Source organism: Netta rufina (genome assembly GCF_964035555.1).
Source record: "Netta rufina genome assembly, chromosome: 1".
Lineage (NCBI taxonomy): Eukaryota > Metazoa > Chordata > Aves > Anseriformes > Anatidae > Netta > Netta rufina.
The window spans coordinates 117,494,006-117,510,182 of NC_140123.1; the positions used below are offsets into that span (position 1 = coordinate 117,494,006).

Consider the following 16,177-nt stretch of genomic DNA (forward strand, 5'->3'; position numbering starts at 1 on the left):
TTTCTAAAATATCTATGTTAATAGTAGTTTCTCGTAATGGCAGCACTCGTGAAAGCAAATTGTAGGGCACAGCAGCTGGTTTGATCGGGTAAGGTCTGCCTGGTGGCTTGGAAATGAAGCCCTTTCCAGTGCCTTGTTTACATGATTCCTGACCCTTGCTCCTACTGCTCTGAACATCCTGAAAAGTACTGCTGGTTGGGATGAGCAATCTGCTAAATGCATATGCGCATGTATACATTGATTCAGCCCCTTTCTCGTAGAGGAAAGCTGATGCAACTTGCATACATTGCAAATGCCATAAATTCAGACCTGTGTTGGGTACCTGTTCACTTTGTGCTTGTTCCAGAAGTTATTTGTGGCCATGACTAACCAAGATCTTAACAAGTGCAAACATTTACAAAATAACATAAAGTGAGGTGGAAATGTTGCTGATGAACGTATCTTGTGCTCTTTATCCCTTTCTGTCTGTCCATCTGTTTTTTTTTTTTTTTTTGTTTTCTGAGTCTGACTTAACCTGTTCTTAATGTTGTATTATTACAGTGGTCATCCGAACCTCAGTAACATGAAATGTATATTAATTTTTTTTTCAATTACGTGCTGTCACAAAGCTTATAACCTGTTGCCTGACTAGTGGTTTCTGTGGCATTTGGAAGCAAGGAATTTGCTGCTGATACAGAGGTTGGAAGAGGAGAAGTTTCTAAACCATTTCTCCAAATAAACAACCCCCCTAACTGTAGAGATTCTTGATTATGAAAAATTATCTTTTCCATCCTTAAAAATTCGTTGAAGGGTAGGGGAGATACATTTATTTAAAGTTGATGCCTGTGTATTATTACACTTATGTCCTTTATAATTTGAGGAATCTGGTATTGTATTTGACTATAAGAAGCAGGTTGAGGTACAGTATAGAAATACAGTATAGAAATTCGGGCCTGAAAGTTCACTAAAAATATATATGTTTTCGTTTCAAAGAAGTTACAGAGGAAAAAAAAAAGAGCACTTTCAGTTCAAATTATAGAATTGAAGGATTATCTCATTGGTGATACCATGTACTTCAGTTATGATCTGAAAGTTATGATATGTATATGGAGCTGATGAATGCAGATTCTGTTAATTAAATTTAGCCTTATTCTTCTAAAGTCCTTACTTGTACTTTCATGTTGCAAGGTGGGACATCTGGCATCCATCAAACTCAATTCATAAATGCATTTTGCAGTAGCCATCATATGGAGTAGCTTCAACCTTTTCTTGGCTGACATACTGATCCTGTGAAAGGTATCAGCACTACATTCCATTGCTGATGCACATGAATCTGGTCATATTTGCAGTGGTAAGGCTTTACATCTCAGGATACCTGGAGAAATGTCAAGGCTTCCATTCTTCTGTTTAGCTGAGATTATTTAACGGGTTTAATCGACTTGATAGAAAATGTAACCCTTTTCTTGTCTCGATGAACTTGCAGCAATTCAGCTTGATTATTTTTGTTTTGAATGCCGATAAATTATTTCCTACGTACTTTTTTTTTTTGAACTGGTAAACTAAGAATTAATAAATGCTTCCTCTTCAGTACTTAAATTTGAAATATCAGTTTCATTTTTGCAGAGGTTGGGAATGACAACAGCTGATAGTAATTTGAGTAGTGATGCTAAATAATCATACTAAAGCACTGATACTATTACAAGATATAAATGCTCTTTTTTTTGAGTGAGCAAACCTCATATGGTTCAGCTATTTTTTTTTTTCTTTATTGTTCTTTAAACTGATATGTGAGGGCTAATCTATAGTGTAAGTAAACTAGAGGGCAGTGAGAAAACTCAGTGCCAGTAGATTTGTTTTCACCTCTTGGGCATGTAGTTGAGGTCATTGTAAAGTTAATGAAATATGAGGAGTCTTCCTGTGTTTTTTTTAAGACATTTCATCTGTTAAAACTAGCTCCTCATGTGGTATGACTTGATTTATGATGAAGCATCAATGAGAATGTATTGTTCAAGTCAAAGGTCAGTGCTTTACTTGCAACTTTTTGTCTCATGGTTACAAGAACTTTGTACCTGGCAGTAAGTCAGCTCATAGCACCAGCAGATAATTAAGTTTTATCATGTGTGTAACATCCTCTATTTTCAGTTTCGTATCCCAAAGAAGAAACCAAACACCAAGTCAGAGGATGTCCAAGTTCAGTCCCCTTTGACAAGGCTCCCAGGCTCCCACCATTGGGACTACCCTTTAAAAGAGGTAAACAGAAGTTCTTCAGAGCATAAAGTATGTAGGAAAGTTGCATGGGTATTTTATTCTGGTTCGGAGGTTGGATATTTTTTTTTGTACTTCCTTATACCTATGTGACCAGTAACTGACCTAGATTAACTAGGAAAGTGAAGTGTGTAGGTAGGTCTGGAATGTATCTGCAAGCGTACAGCTACAGAAATGGAAGCCTGTGCTGTGTTACTAGCCTAAATCATAAAAAAGCAGAGTTGGTCCTCAGATGGAGTTGACAGAAGGTTTCCATTTTGTTAAAGCCAATCTCAAGTGCTGAAGTTCTCTCTTACACCATGAATTTAAAGGCATGTACGTGTTTTTGTTGTTCCATTGTTTTCTGACTTGGGTTACTTACCCAAGCTGTTTTTATTATGCTATGGAAGTTGCTTTCACATTCGGTTTTCAGTTGGTTATTATTTGTCTCTAAGAGCTGAAACTCTAAGAGAATAGTTGAAATACAACATGAGTTTTCATAGAATTTTAAGTCTTAATGCAGAAGTAACTAATTTCCATATTAAGACTGTAAATGGCATTATCATAAATGATTGTCTTGATTATCTGGGTCAGGCATAGAAGCAAACAAGTACAAAATCTGTTGGAAATTCACTTTTTTTTTTTTTTTTAAATGCCATACTTAAGAAATGTGTTTTGCTGCTCCTGACTCCTTCAACTCAGGACATTGCGAGTTTGTTGCCAGTTTTATTGCTTTCAGAACCATGTGGCTAGACAAAACAGCTCCTCTACAGAGAAGTTGTCAAAACCTGGTAAGGAAAGTTAGGAATTCTTGTAACTTACAGGAGTGCTGGTAATGTGACCCAGTTCTCATGGTAGGCCCTGTTATGTTCTGTACTGATAAAGCAAGCAGAGCATGCAGTTGTAGTAGGGCTTTGAACTAGGAAGTCATACCCTGGAGTTAAAAGCAGCAGCCTCTTAGGCAGAGCCAGGTAGCACCAGTACAGAATTTTTCCTGTCTTTCTCTCTGCCTATACAAAAATGGTGACTGGACTGGGTGAATTGAAAAATCGTTTCCTATTTCCTCTACACTGTCTTGTCTTCAATTTCTTGTTTTCCTTACCTTCTACGTATTTCATATTTTTCCATGCAGTAGGGGTCTTCATATGCTATAAATGAGTCTTTTTTATATTCTCTTGTAAAAAGAGAGAACTCAGGAGTTATTGTAATTAAATCTTTATTCTATACACAGGACCAAACATCTATCCAAGCTGTATTTAGCATTGAGTGTTGGCTCAACATCATTAGAAAATATGTTGTGTAGCTTTCATTGATTTTGAGCATATAGGTTTGTCACATGCTCTCCTCAGAGCACTGATTGTTGAGCTACATGGTGTTTGGAGGCAGAAGGAGGGGAAAGCACCTTCTTGCTTCCAGCTGTTGTAAAACTGAGTTTTTTTTGTTTGCTTGTTTGTTTGTTTTTTTTCATTACAGTCAGTTTGGTAAGGAAAAAGTATGATTTTGTACACATCTTTGAATCTCTAAAGCATGCAAAATATGTGTAGGCATGAACCTTTCAGGCATCCTTTCACACCACACTCAAACAGAAATGATGATAACTTGGTCTGCCTTAAGCCTGACTGGCATCATTTTCAAACCTCAGTTTGGTTTATCTTTTATATGAAAAATGTGAGGATAGAGTAGAGAGGTTTCTGGAGTTGCAGAAATAACAGCGTGTTCATGGGCTTCACTGATTTAATTTGGAATTATAAATGCATTCTGGTAAGGCAATATGACCTGGGGAAGGGCAGGTCTTGCTTTTGTCACGCTATGCAAATATCAAACCTTCAGCTAATTCCTAATTAGAATTATGCATCTGTGAGTGGAATGTCACTTGATTAAATTCACAGAGTTAAAGTAGAGGTTATCTCACTAAACTGCAACTATGTGAAACAAGCTTAATATTTAAGTATCTTTTTGGGATGGTGCTCCCTTAAAATAGGGGAGTAATTGAATTGTCCTGTATCAATTCTGGAGGAAAAAAGAGCAAGTTCCCAGCAAGATCAGGCAATACACACATTCTTTATAGTAAATAAATTCATATGTTACGAAATTGCTGTATGTGTTCCTTGCATCTCTGCTCTATCTGATCAGTTGACTTGTCTCGATGTCTGGTGTTGTTCATTTTTCAGGTGTAATGTCAGTTACAACACTTGGGTCTGTTGGAACTTTCCAACTTTATTTGTTTTATTTCAGTGGAGATTAAGTGCCAGCAACAGAGGGACTTATGCAAAAGGAAAAAGGCAAAGGGACTGTGACAGATGCAGCTCTAATGATGAAGAATCAATTGGGTAAGAAGCCATTTCAAAATTAGTTATTCTGTTTGTATTTTCTGAAATTCGTAATCTTCCTTGAATACAGGTATTGTTGGTTTCTAGTTAATTGGGTCATGTGGAGATGGTTTTCAAGCTGGTAGCCCATCTTCAGAGAATATAATGTTTCAGTGACTTAATGACACTAAATTATGAAGCAAGCATACCTTTTTTTGCTTCAACACAAGGTTGCAACATCAAAATGAGAATGGAACACTGACTGGAGGAATTACAGTTTGTTGACCTGCTTACAATCTTGAAAAGTGTCCAAGAAAACTCTGAAGCTTTACAGTCATTGTAGACAAATGGAAATGAAAATGGAGAAATAGATTCAGTGACAGTAGCCAAGAAGCATAGTGACTTCATTAAAGAGTTAATTTTATTTATCTTAATGAAACAACTATTGTTCCATAAATCATGGAAATAATTGCATGATTTTTGCCCCATTCTCTGCCCTGTTTTCTGACTGGAATTTAACTTGGTCATAAATGATTTATTGTAAGGAGAGACTGTTAGAAACAAAGATCACGAGAATGCATAGTGACAGTAGGTGTTCTGTCACACTTGCATTTACTGTGAAACCAGGAAATAAGTCTTCAAGGCAAACTCTTAGCTCCTCACTTTTTTTTTGAAGTATGATCTTAATTAATGGTAGCTAATACCAAATCCTTAGGGAGGTATATTTCATCTAAAGTGTTGCCTAAGCATCGTTACTGCCACTTCTTTTAGTCAGAAGTGACTAAAGGGATGTGTTAGCACAAACTCACATTTGCTCACGGTTTAATTGAAGTTCTGGATTACAAAATGTAGTAGTTCATTGCTTCTGTTCCTTCTACTGAGAGGAAGGACCATGAGGGTTGGAAGTGGTCATAAAACGTGACTGCTTACATTCGAATACCTGCTCGGGGCCTTGTGGAAAGGGACTCTGAGGTGGGTTGTTTGTGATCTCTGGACAAGGTGTCAAGGTGTGTTAGTTCCGTAGTCCCTCTGATACCATGGTGATCTCTTATATGTTCTTGTGATTGTGTCAGAACAGATTTTAACTGTTTGTTAAATACAAATAGTCCGATTAGCGTTTTTGCAGGAAGTTAAGCATTATATTTATTGGTCATCTTATGTTTTTGTTTTTTTAATCCCACTTATGAAGCTTTTTTTTTTTTTTTATTGTTGGGGAAGGGGATGACACTGATCCAAGGCGTAACTATCACTGACTGGAAACAAAGCCAAGGGACATGCACGTACCTCAGCTGTATTACTCCTGTAGTCTCTAAGAGGGAAATAAAAACCAAACACAATCCAACAACAACAAAATAGTTGTTTTGAAATTCAAGCTTCTAGTCCTGGTCTGTTTTCTTTGGGGGAAGGTAGGAGGAGTACTTAAATAAGATGGGATTCTTTCCGCTCAGAATTTTAAACATTAACTGTAATATGTCACAACTGAATCGAGTACCACCCTGAGACAATCGTTACATAGTGCTTCCCCTTGCCCTGATGCACACATCCAGGTCGTAATAACTTCCTGCTCCAGCAAAGCGGTGAGGCTAGTTGGAATGTTTGCCATTAAAACATTGACTTGTAATGAATTGCTGGAGGGGCAGGGTCTTAGAGTAGGAGGATGAGGACAACAGAAAGGTTTTCTGTTCCACATGATGTAGTCAATGAATGCGACAATGAGAGTTTCCCATTATTAATTGGGCATCATTTTATTCACTTGGGCTTTGAAGGGCTGAGGACCACCTAGTCTGTCTACATACTGCAAAAACGTAGATGATATATAGCAAGTCTATCAGTGGCCTTATTCTGTGAGCCCAGGATAAGTATTCAGCTATTACAGGAGCTGACAGGGGACCCTGCCATGATACATGGGATCTCACTGTTAAAATACTTATTTGTATAAAATCCGGGTTTACTGATAGAAGAATATTGGCAATGGAGATGGTTGTGAAGCCATTCTTTATTCCAAGAGAAGTTGGTAGCTTCTAGGTCTGCTTTTGATCGCACTGTAATATAGTTTTGAACAAATGGGAGCCAAGGGTTGTGACACTGATTTGTACCCAAATACAAGCATTGAGAAAGGAGCTGGATCTAGGAGCTCTGTTTCTTGTGTGCAGTAGAGGTCAGCCATTTTCTGCCAACTGATATGAATTATTTCCATCCTGTACTCTTAAGTTAGCGTAATACTTCTGCCCGTGAAGTGATTTAAGACTCGAGAGGAGCAGCTAACAGCATTTTTCACATTGCATTTTTTTTCTTTCCCATTCCTACAATTTTAAGTATGTTTTCATTACCTTTACATATATGTGTGGAAGTGGAGAAGAGGGCATAAATAAGGTGGGTATTTGCTGTAGAAACAAAAACACTGTTTTGGTTTTCCTTCACCAAGATGCCTCCAGTCTTAGTGTTGTGCAAGGTTGCTTTCTGTCAGCAGGACTTGGTTTTGGTGCATACTTTGCTTGCTTTTTTCCTGCTTTGCATCAGTTTTTCTTTTTTTTTTTTTTAATTCCTTTTGTGTGACTTACTCACTTCATTTTGCAGACAATTTAATAGGTAATTTAGGTATCTGTGTGTCCCAGTCCTCATAGCAGAGATTGGTTTTGGCATAAATGTAGGTGTTTTTCTTGCATTTCTTTGATGCTTACTCTTAGTTGCATGATTTTTCAAGAAATACCACCAGGTGCCACGTTCCCTTTTAAAAAGAGAAGCCATTGAGAGCTGCAAGCACTGTACAGCTCTGAAGATAGGTTGTAATAGATGGTTCATGTGAATGTCTTCAGTCAGAAACTCGTTCCATGTAGGAAGTGATGCCTTAGTTTGATGCTGTCACCTGTCCAGATAACAAGGAAGAAAAAGATACATATTTGGCTATTTGTTGGAGGCTTTTTTCCTTACCAGGCAGGTTTCCAGTGCAAAGCTAGTTGCCTAAATGAGTGTATACTTCAAATTGCAAGATGATTTTTGTGAAGATATTTTTATTAAAATATATAAAGCCTATTTAAATCAAGGGAGTGGCAAACATTGCCACTTCAGATCTTAATAACAATTACTAAACCAAATTGCTAAGGGACCTGGAGCCTGTCAGGATCGAACCTGATAGGAATAAGAGCAAAGGATGTCAGATTTAAGCTTCCAATCTAGCAGAACAAGTTATAGGTAATGAAGTCCAGTTGCACTGGAAATTCTTCTAACTGCTTTACCTCCTGCTGTAGGTTTTCTTTTGTCACTATGATATTGTTAAAGTCCTTAAGGGTTGGAATCTTTTCAGTTAGCTTTGTAGGTCCTGATCATACAATTAAACCGAAGACTCTGTGACCATGTGTGTTCCCACTGGACTAATTATCTTGCGAACTCAGGCTAAATTTAGTAAAATTTAATTACGGCAACTTTGTCAGAAAGAAAGAAAAGAAAACCTGTTATTTATACAACAATGAAACCTGAAAAAAAATAGTTCTGCCAAATAGTCTGTTAGCATTACTCTAGTCAGGAGGGTGGAAGGTTCCATACGTTAACTTATGTTGTCTCATGGTGCTCTACTGTAATGATTTTGGTGTTATCAACACCAGTTTTCACCAGAAATCCAAAACAAAGCACTTCAAGAGCTGCTCTGAAGAAAATAAACTCCTTCCCTACCAAAACCAGTACTCTTCTATTTAGTTTTCCTTTGGAAACTTGTAAGAAAAGCCCAGAGAATGGAGGACAGTGTCTATGCTTCAGCTTAAGTTACTTAGTTTTGAATTGGAACCATTTAAGTTTACTGTCCGTCATGCAGGACACTGGACTCCAGAGTGGGGTGCACACCCCCAGGAGATCTGCAAGACAACCCATTGGTGTGCAGGAAACAAGTAATTTTTGTACCATTAATAAAAAATAAAATGTTTTTATCATTATTAATCATTTTTTTCAGTATTTGTTTATTAACTTACGTATTAGTAGTGTTTTGTATAACTTATAATTAAATAAACATTGTGTGATTAAAGTCTCTACTGATGGGGTGCGTGCTCAAAAAAGTCTGGAGACCGCTCATCTAGGAAATGCATAGCAGAGCTCTTGGAGAAAGCAGGTCATTGTGCACATAAACCATGGCATTCAGCGATGCAGAGATTTGATTAAAATTGAAAAGCATTCATAGTGTATAACCAGGTTCTCCCAGTTGTGCAGTGAAACCTTACTGTCTTTTTAAGTTCAGTAAGAAGTTGTGGTAATACAATACGTTAGCAGGGAAAAGAAATCTCAACATGCAACAACTTACACAAGAACAATACAGAAGGATTTTGAAATATCTTCCCTGTTCACCTATCACTAGCATAGCAAATGCTAAAAAAAAAAAAAAAAAAAAAAGCTTAAAGGCTCGAGCATACTTGTTCTCCAAGGCTTTTCATGCAAGTGTATGTTTAGTACCCCCTAGCAAATAACTGAGCTCTTGAGCTGAATGAAGCATGTCACCAGGTCTGCAGTTGTCAACCCTTTGAAGAATAGCAGCTGTTTGCTTCAGCTATGTTGCTGAAACATGTAAAAGCTATGTGAACAGTACAAGTCTTTCTGTAGCTGTGAAAGAAGGATTCTTGCACTAGAGGGTGAGTGATTTAGGTTAGACACACAAGCGAGAAAGGAGTTCTTACCTGGGTAATCTTTTAAAAACCATCATGCTAGCCTGAGCTTTGGTGTGCTCTTACAACTGTCCTGGGAAAACCAGTCCAACTCCCACCTGTTTGAAAATGAGATTAGTAATCTAGGATAAATCCTGACAAACCAACTATGGTACATAATGCTTATCAGTTTAAAGAAAGCTGTTCAAGATACTGACCTTGATGCAGAGTTAATTCTTTAGGTCAAGACTTCAGTATGTACCTAGCAGACTCAGAAGTTTAGCTACTTGTTTAAAGAATCATAGTAGTGAGTCTTCATTAATTTAGTAATTCGTATTTGACTGTTACTTCTTCAGTGAAATTGAAGAGATGTAATCAGTTGGAGCTTCACAACTGTGAGATTGTATTCTAAATGTTAACGTGGAAGCCAGTCTCTGTGGTTCTAAAATAAGATGCCACAAAGTGACTGCTTGTTTTCATTCCCTGAAAATACCCGATATGCTTTCAGAATAGTTTGTAAGGCCATGGTGATACTACTTCTGACGTTTTGCAATAACAAATAAGCACTGACGTTTCCATGTCCCTGTACTGAAAGTTTGCAACTTTAGAATCACATATGGATCTGTTTAGTCATTGATTACCAGAAGAAGAAACCCTGGAAGGATGGGTTGATCAACAGATCATGTTGTTATTCCTCCTCTTCAAAGAGAATTGCTTTGTAAATTGTCAGGAAAGTGAAGTTAATTCTAATGAATATACAGGTTATGATGCAGGGACAGGAAACTCATGGAAAAGCTGTGTTGAATTCATGTGACTTAACAAGCTCTCAGCACCCTATTATTAATTTATTATTATATGCATGGCAGGCAACCCAAAGTTATCTTGACGAATGTCCTGAGGACGAAAATAGGAAGAAAATACACACAGGTGCGACCTAAAACTGATGCTATTTTTTCTGATGCTGGCAAGCTGCACTCAAATCAACCACCCTCATCATCTGTTGCCAGCCTAAAGATATGGCAAATTTTAAATCCTACCCTTCAAAGTCTTTTTCTGTCTAAAAGGTACGTTGTCTTTGCCTTGTGTCACTAAAGAAAATAATTTTTCTTGCAGTTATTTTTCATTTGTAACTATTCTATGTTGCGTCACATCTGTCTTGTTCATGAAATTTGTTCTCATTCTCCTGTCATCTGACTGGGTTGAATTCTGTTGTTCCTGGTTCCTGTTGGTAATTACCGAGAGAGATGGTACCAGGTGCGCTGTAGTGGGATTTCTGATCAGATGGCTTATAGATGATCCTGTACCACTGACAAGACCAATTTCATTCAGTCGTTAGACTCTCAAAAAAAGATACACAAATTTTAAATTCTTGGGAAAAGAAGAGCACATCTGCATTTAACTTCCCTCTTTCTCAGGCAAGGTACCAAGTGTATTTTCACTGTTCTACAGACTACACATGAAAATACAAGAACAGGCACAAAGGAGCAGAAGAGAGACATATCAAGTCCAGTGTTCACTGATGTTTCTCTCTGAGCTTCTGATGATAAACAGTTCAGGGACTTCCTTTATTGGAGGTTGCATCCAGACTATGGTATTCTTCTGTATCACTCTTCCTCTAAATTGTATTTATAATGATAAATCATTGCATGTTACCCGTGAGTCTTTGCAACAGCCTGTCCCTAATGTAGCCTCCTGATTAAAAATAGATTTGCGTCTCAATGCAGGAGGAGATCTGAGTGCTCCCCAGACATCACGCAGTCTGTACTGGAGTGTGATTTGTGGGTGAATACAGGCATCAGGAGAATTATGCAGGAGATACCCAAAAGACAACATTGTTTGTAATAGATGTGAAAAAGGCCATGACAATATATCATGATCCAAAATAACTTGGACTGGAAGTGGTAGAATTTAAACCCAGTTTGAGAAAGAGGAGGGGAGTAAGTCAAAGGCTGTACAACAAGCTGGCTGCAGTTGCATTTTGCAAAATAAGTTGTGCTGCTCTTATACATCTGTGGTTCAGTGAACATCTTCATATTTTTGGCTAGCTTATTTTTGTGGTAGTCTCTTAGAGTTGCAGATGTTTTTCTGAGCCTCGCTGTTTCTATATTGTAGAATCTCCCCTGAAAGTTGTGGAGGGGGAACAAAATCTAATGCTAACTTTTTGTGTATGTGCTCCTTTTTACCTGTTGACTAACTGCTTGAGGGGGTTCTGTTTTACTGGAGGCTTCTTGTTCACAGGAAAATCAAGATTGTTTGCTCCATAATTCAGAGAAATATCTACAGATATTGACTGAATTGTTTTAGAGTTGCTTTAGTGTTATTAAACAATACTTAGATTATGTATTAGAGGCAACATAGTATGAATAATACTTTGTTAAGGTGAAATTATTTACCCAGCCTTTTCCTTTACAAATTCTTGCCTTTATTTTTTTGGCTTTATCTGCTTACCTTGGATTTTAAGTTTTTTAGTGGTATTTTGTTTCTAGAGGATTGAGAAAAGAGTAATGAAGTTTGATGATGCTGGGCATTATCAAGCCCCTAAAATGCATGAATTTAACATGAAGCTTCTTTCTCTGGATTTTGGTGCAGTATTTATGATTTACTGTTATATATATGGCAGGCAACCTCAAGTTATCTTGACGAATGTCCTGAGGACGAGAATTGGAAGAAAATACATAGACAGCCACGTAATAATTGATGCTGATTTATCTGATGCTGACAAATTACAATCAGGTCAACTAGCTTCATCATCAGTTACCAACGTGCAGACATGTCAAATATTAAGTTCTCCTCATGAAAGTTCTTTTCTGTCTGAAAGGTATGTTACTCAGTGCTGATTTCACTGGTTTTCCTGAAATGACATAACTTCACAATGGAAAAGATTTGCACAGGAACGATTTTTATAATACTCCTGCCTTGAAGCAGAAGTTGAATTTCCTGAGTGCAAACTAACATCCCTCTCTGATGAGCCATTTTAACTTCACATTTATTCTGATTCAAGCTGTGCATTACATCGAGAGGCTACTCTTCTCCCAGAAGAGGAATCTGCATTTCCAGTGGATAGCTGGTTTTGATCTTTGAAGACAGACATGTAATTCAAACATAGTTCAGTTGGTTCAGAATGAGTCCTGTTTTCCTGTTGCTATTAATGTGTTCTAACATAGTTTCAAGTAACTTCCGTACAGGATTTTGCCAAGCTCCTCTTTGTGATTTGTTCATTTCTTTTCTCATTAATCCATCAGAGATGTAAGTCTCATCAACAGATGACCACTGTTTAAGGGCTGTGTGTGTGTCACACTCATTGCTTAGCATCTGCTTTTCCTCTTTTCTTCCTGTGTTTACATTGATTGAACACCACAGTAATGCTTGACACACAAAACTAGCAGAAAGTAGATATTATAATTATATACTGTTTTTTTTTTTTTTTTTTTTCCAGTCCAGGATGGGAGTTGAATTCACAGTAAGCTGTTTCTTATTGCCTTTTATGGCCTTCTCTTTGCTTAACAGCAAAGTATCCACAGGAACAAATAGCTAGGTATCTGTGGGCAGAAAATAGAATGAGGAAGGAAGAGAAGAAGAATTGGTGGGGGCGGGAATAATCAACAGTTCCTAGATTAAAGAAATATTAAAAAATCTTGAGAAAAGTAAGTTATACATGTACTCTTCATTCTGATACATGAACATGTTAGAGAACATTGTAGGTGGGGAGTTTGGATTGGATTTTCTTTGTTTTGTTTTACTACAAAATCTTTAAGATCTATATTTTTTTCTTCTTCGTATTGTTTTGTACAATGGGAGGTAGTGCATTTGTAGAGAGGAAAACACCAACTTTTTAATGTAATGCTCTACATCCAAGGAAGCATCTTGCGTGTTTTTTCAAGCTCATAGTTGAAGGGTGGCTGTTGTATATTAAGCACAAGAATGGCTTGAACTCTCCAGTACTGAAACAGCTGATAACCACTCTGCTCCGTGTAACCCTGTGAAGAGGAGAAACAGCGACAGAAATCCATTACTGACATACCAATAGAGGGAAGTTCAGACTTTTTAAATAAAAGTATGGAACTAAATCTATATTAATTTAGGTTAAGTAATGTCTGTATTTTTCCGTAGTTAATTTTCTCTTTTTAGGTAAAAAGGGTCTGAGTAATATATATATATTTTTTTTTTAGTAGGTGGTTTCCTCAACTTGCTTTAGATTTGGTGGTGTTCGTTGCTTGAAGGATTAGCTTTCCTGAAATGCAGTTTTCTAATGCATGAAGTAAAAAGCTCATTATTAGCAGGAAAGCACATGAGGAGGATTTTGCACTTTACCCTCCCAGTGACCAGGGTATTAGTGCAAGTTCTAATACATATCTACATATCCTGTGGGAAATGGAGAATTTAGGGTTTGTTCCAACAAAGACACGGTTTGATCCTGGTCACCTCTCTGTAGTTCCTGTCTGTGCAAGGATACACTTGGCATGGTTTCTGATTTTGGAGTCTCTTCTGAGCAGCCGAAGCTTCCCCCTTATTATGGATATGCATATGTATGCACTTGGCCCTGTTGAGATTCTCTGGTACCATCAGAGTAACTAGAATGCAGGTTCTGTTGTACTGAACGTTGTTCCTTTGGTATGCTATGGAAATTACAAATGAAGTAAAAGAATTGTGTGTGATCAAAACAGGGGGGTCGTAAGTTAACTGTCTTCTATCAGCTAGAACTTGTTGTGAGTTCCCTGTTTCCTTTCTTGCTTTTGATGTTACAGAGGGGATTTTGCATTGCTTTTTCACTGCAACCCAGCATGAAATGCATTTGTTTAAGTCACCACTGATCTACCGGTATAATGAATTTAAGGTGGGTCTTAAATGTAATAAACTTAGGGCTGTCTAAATTTATGCTTGTTTCTCGTGGCTCTTGAGAACACTTCAGAATATACTTTCACAGCCTCTTAGGTTATGCATATACCTGTTAAGAGGTGCATTTTAAATGGAACTATCTGTGCAGACTGCAAATAAAAATAAAACCTGCACAGTTTATATATATATATACAGTAAATATGTTCAGGGAAGTCCACTAAGTGAACCATTCCTAGAAAAGTGCCCTATTTCTTGTTAGGATGTCTCAATTATGATATTGATGTAAAAGAAAATCTAAAAAACACTTAAGTATTTTCATTCAAAGCAGTCAGATTACATGTTCTGAATACAAGCATTTAAGTAGAGTTGTGGGTTCCAAAATCAAGTTTTCTGCAGTAAGGCTAGCTATTCCTTACCTAGAGCTGCCTGCTCTTTGGAAGACTCTGTCGTGTTCAATATCTAGAATGAATGATAAAGTTTATCTCCATATACTCTTCTTGTGCATATGGGCACATCTGTGGTTCTTGGCGAGTGGCAAGAGAGTTAGTAATTCCTTCGTGGTGTTTATGTAGTGTTCATCAGTAATATCAAAGCACTCTGGAAACCTTTATTTACCTTCACAGCATTCCCAAAGAGCAGTCAAACTCCAGTTTACAGATATGGTGCTGAAGATTGGGCAGCTGTTCAGAAAGTGTCTAACAATTTTGGTTGTCCAGTTAAAGATGGCAAAGAGTGTTCTTTCCCTTGGTTCACGACATTCTTTACAGGTCCAAGCTCAGCTGTTTGGACCCATATGATCAGCAGTTAGCTCTTTGCAAATTGGACTGCAAAATTCCAAGTTAAACACATAATAAAAAGATTAACACAAAATCATTTTGTACTAAGTGAGGTAACAAAAGGAGGAAAGGAACAGGTTTTGCAGAGGAGCATTTATCTTTTAAATCTTCTGTTTTTTTTTTTTGTTTGTTTGTTTGTTTTTCTTATCTTCCAACTCTCACAGCAAATGAAGCAAAGGTCAAGAATGTTAGTTTCCTGGTAAATTTTCAGAAGAGAAGTCTTGTATATTCGATGTAATTATGTTGCAGTGAGAAAATATCACGTTACCATATTGAGTTATATGTTCATAATACATACACTGGAAGCCAGAGTACAGTTACGTAAGACTTCTGTCAGCTCTAAGTAGCCTGCAGAGAATGTGTGAAGTTAAAATAGTGAAGTTAACATTTGCAACATCAGACTCAAATGTAAGGATGTCATACGGTTTAGGCTATCACTGCATCCTATCTATATATTCTCCAATATATTAAAAACAAAAATAAAAAACAAATAAAAACCCCAGATGATTACTTTCTTGTATGTCCTTATTTTTAGAATGAAGGTACAAGCTCAGAAATACATGTGTAGGTTTCCTAGTTTTCCATACTGTAAACCCTGTCTATTTCTTTTCCGTTTCTTACTCATTCAGATCCCTCTCTGTCCAACTCCCTTCAAAATTACTGTTTCAGGCTCTTTTGAGCAGGAACTTCGTTTTCAAGTCTTTTCTCGTTGCAGGAACTTACCCTGTGGACTCTATTAGCTGTTCTAAATCTAAGTAACAAATATACTACTTTGCCTCATTCCTACTACATTCAAAGGCAAGGATACAATTAGTTGACTGTTGTTCTCTCTTTTTTTTTTTTTTTTTTTGTTCTGTGTTCTCATGGCAGTCATGCTTTACAGCAAAATAATATTTCAGTGTCTGGTATCAAGCATGTCAAATTTTCATTCCTTGCGTCTTCTATAAACATTCATTTCATTAGTGATGTCAGAGCATCTGCATATTTTCATAATGGGAACTGAAATAGCTTGTGTTTCATTTGCTGAGCTCCACCTGCTTTTGAGAGGCAGAAATTTGTCTAACCAACTCTTGTTTCTGTTGAGGTTTTTTTTAAGTATTCTTCCAAAATTAAAGATAACTCTTGGTTAATGTTCTTTACAGGCCAGAATATTGCTCAAGAATGACAGATGATGATCTGTCTGAATTGACCAAAGCTTCTAAGGAACCAGAAAGAAGTAATGTCGTCACCTGTAGAAGACGAGAGCTACAAAAGAAAGGTTTGTAATGAGCAATAACCTAGCGTTCAGATATGATGGTTTGAGATTGCTGAGAATATATATTTTTTCTGAAGTCTAGTGTTACAAGCA

At 37.1% G+C, this 16,177-nt stretch overlaps 1 protein-coding gene across 7 annotated transcripts in view; it reads left to right on the top strand.

The window, feature by feature from the left end:
• Positions 1-16,177, top strand: part of SENP7 (SUMO specific peptidase 7) — a 44,356-nt gene that overhangs the window by 6,901 nt on the left and 21,278 nt on the right. For 3 of the 7 annotated variants that reach the window (XR_014618719.1, XM_084292383.1, XM_084292384.1), the window contains exons 3-7: positions 2,122-2,229; positions 4,459-4,553; positions 10,024-10,221; positions 11,778-11,975; positions 15,972-16,087. Coding sequence is in view for 6 of the 7 variants with exons in the window: in XM_084292383.1 (XP_084148509.1) it covers positions 2,122-2,229; positions 4,459-4,553; positions 10,024-10,221; positions 11,778-11,975; positions 15,972-16,087 (715 nt within the window). In the remaining variant the exon portion in view is untranslated. The remainder of the gene's footprint in view (positions 1-2,121; positions 2,230-4,458; positions 4,554-10,023; positions 10,222-11,777; positions 11,976-15,971; positions 16,088-16,177) is intronic. The other 4 variants (XM_084292386.1, XM_084292385.1, XM_084292387.1 and 1 more) reach the window with 4 other exon arrangements.